Source organism: Colobus angolensis, unplaced genomic scaffold (genome assembly GCF_000951035.1).
Source record: "Colobus angolensis palliatus isolate OR3802 unplaced genomic scaffold, Cang.pa_1.0 Scaffold7, whole genome shotgun sequence".
Classification (NCBI taxonomy): domain Eukaryota; kingdom Metazoa; phylum Chordata; class Mammalia; order Primates; family Cercopithecidae; genus Colobus; species Colobus angolensis.
In genome coordinates, this window is record NW_012120709.1 from 14,614,982 (window position 1) to 14,617,480 (window position 2,499).

At 34.7% G+C, this 2,499-nt stretch overlaps 1 protein-coding gene across 2 annotated transcripts in view; it reads right to left on the minus strand.

Annotated features, from left to right (window-relative positions):
- The window catches only part of NPAT (nuclear protein, ataxia-telangiectasia locus), a 64,660-nt gene that overhangs the window by 35,949 nt on the left and 26,212 nt on the right, over window positions 1–2,499 (minus strand). For both annotated transcript variants that reach the window (XM_011926671.1, XM_011926670.1), the window contains one exon: window positions 1,478–1,596. In XM_011926671.1, the coding sequence (XP_011782061.1) occupies window positions 1,478–1,596 (119 nt within the window). The remainder of the gene's footprint in view (window positions 1–1,477; window positions 1,597–2,499) is intronic.

Consider the following 2,499-nt stretch of genomic DNA (forward strand, 5'->3'; position numbering starts at 1 on the left):
CTGCCCAGGCTGGTATAGAACTCCTGAGTTTAAGCAATCCTCTTGCCTGGGCCTCCCAAAGTGCTGGGATTACAGGCATGAGCCACCGTGTCTGGCCCAGCCCATTTCTTTTAACATGCCTCTTGTAGGGCAAGTTTTTAATTTTTTATAAATTGACCTAAGTTTTGCCTTTATAGCCCATGCTTTTGGTGTCATATATAAAAGTCATTGTCAAATCCAACTTTGCACAATTTTTTTCTTATGTTTTCATTTAGAAGTCTTATGGTCTTGTGTTTTACATTCTGATCCATTTTATGGTTAATTTTTGCGTAAGGTATGAGGTATCTATAGAGGTTCTTTTTCTACATATAGATGTCTGAGTGTTCCAGCAACATTTGTTGATACGACCATCCTTCCTGCAATGAATTGCCTTTAAGCCTTTGTCAAAATCAGATGTGTGGGTCTCTATATGGACTTTGTATTTGGTTCCACTGATCTACGTGCCTACACTATCAAAAATGCCCCTTAATCTTGATTATCATAGTTTTTTAGTAAGTTTTGAAATCTGGTAATGTGAATCCTCCAAATTGTTCTTTTTCAGAAACTCTTTAGGCTATTCTAGTTTCTTTTCCATTTAAAATTTAGAATTCAGCTCCGTGTTATCTATAAAAATGCTTGCAGGCATTTTGACTGTGAAAAATCTATAATTAAATTGGGGGGAATAACACCTTAACAATATTGAGTCTCTCAATCTGTGCACACAGTACAATTCTCCTTTTATTCAGGCCTTAGATTTCAGGCAATTTGGAGCATTTGGATTTCACACATATTTTGTTAGATTATCTCTAAGCATTTTGTTTGTTGCTATTATAAATGCATATTTTCAAAAAATTTTCAAATTTCAATTGTTTATTGCAGACATACAGAATACAATGGATTTGTGTATACTCTGTATTCTATGACCTTGCTTAACTTTAGTTTTGCGTCATTTTCAGTTTCCTAAGCAGATATTGATGCTATCTGTGATTGTCTTCAAGGAGCTATGTTTAAAATAGTAAACACCATGTGAAATAATGTAGTTCTGGAAGGTATCCACTACATGCCAAATGATGGTTTGTTGGTCTAGTGATATTTAACAAAAGAGATGACAATAATCAATCAAAGTATCTGTTTTGTATTTGTCTGAAAGGAGCAGCCAGATACAGGTCAGGAAGGAAAAAAAAAAAGGCTTGGAGACAGCAGCAGCGAAACTAATCATAAACGAGGGTGTCATTTTGAAACTAATTCTCAGAGTCAAAGTTGTAATTCATTTAATAGTTCTGGCATAAATTTGTAAAAAGATCAGCTGGTCTTCTTTGGGTCTTACCAGTCATGCATGAATATAAACCATCAAACTTCTGCCAATTTCAATTGTTTTTTTCTGATAAGCTGATTTTATGACTATGTTTGTAGTCTCTTGTGTTGATGAAGTATTTCCCTTAAGGAATAAGTAACTCACCAGTAAGCATGCTGGAATAAACCCTTCATCTGTACAGTGTTCTGCATATTCTTTTAAATCTGAACTTTCCAAAATAAAAGTCTGGCAGGTAGAAATGAGGTTTTCTTGCTGTAAGTAACCTAAATAAAAAATAAAAGTTTAAGTACTTATACTGAATTCTGTACTTTTGGTTAAAACTGCTATTGAAAATGCTATAGCATGTACTGATACCACAATTTAAACCTTAGGTGGAATGCTCTAGTGTTTGGCTGCCTTGAACAGAAACACCAGGTTGTGCTGCAATACAAAGCATAATTCATAGAACAGGTGGCCCTTTCACAGGAAACAATTCTAGCTAAACTAGTAAAATAAAGTGTTTAACCAAGTATAATTATTTCACGGTACTTACAGGAGAACCAATAAATTAATGATAAATAAGTATGTTCCTCTACTGCATAACTTCCATAATGACCAGGTCAGTTGATGGTATAAATTCAATTACTGGGTTATCAGAAAACTATGTTCTCACAACAATGCTATGTATTTGTATACTTCATTTATTTGCCAAACGATTTATAAAAAGAATGAACAGAAGACCTACTCTGCATGAAAAGTGAGACAGGAACTCCCTTAATTGGGAATCAAAGCATTACCAATTCCAACAAGAACCTTAACTTTAACTAGTGAAGGAAGGCTAAGGCAGAGTGGGTCAACTGCTTGGCTGAACTAAAGCATGCCCCAATGCACACACAGACCCCCTTGGCAAACAATGGGATATTTATTTGCTCCCAGTAGTTAAGGAAATCATCATTCAATCATAGAGTACCAACTCTTCACAGAATATAGACTGCATAAAATTAGTTCAGCAAACTCACTAGACAAACAGTAACAGCTAAGACAACAACAAACACGGAAGAAGAAAAATCTAATTCCAAGAGTTGTTGCATTATATTATTTAAAACATCCAATTTTTTCTTTTTTCTTTTTTGTTTTTTTTTTTTTTTTTTGAGACGGAGTCTCGCTCTGTCGCCCAGACTGGCGTG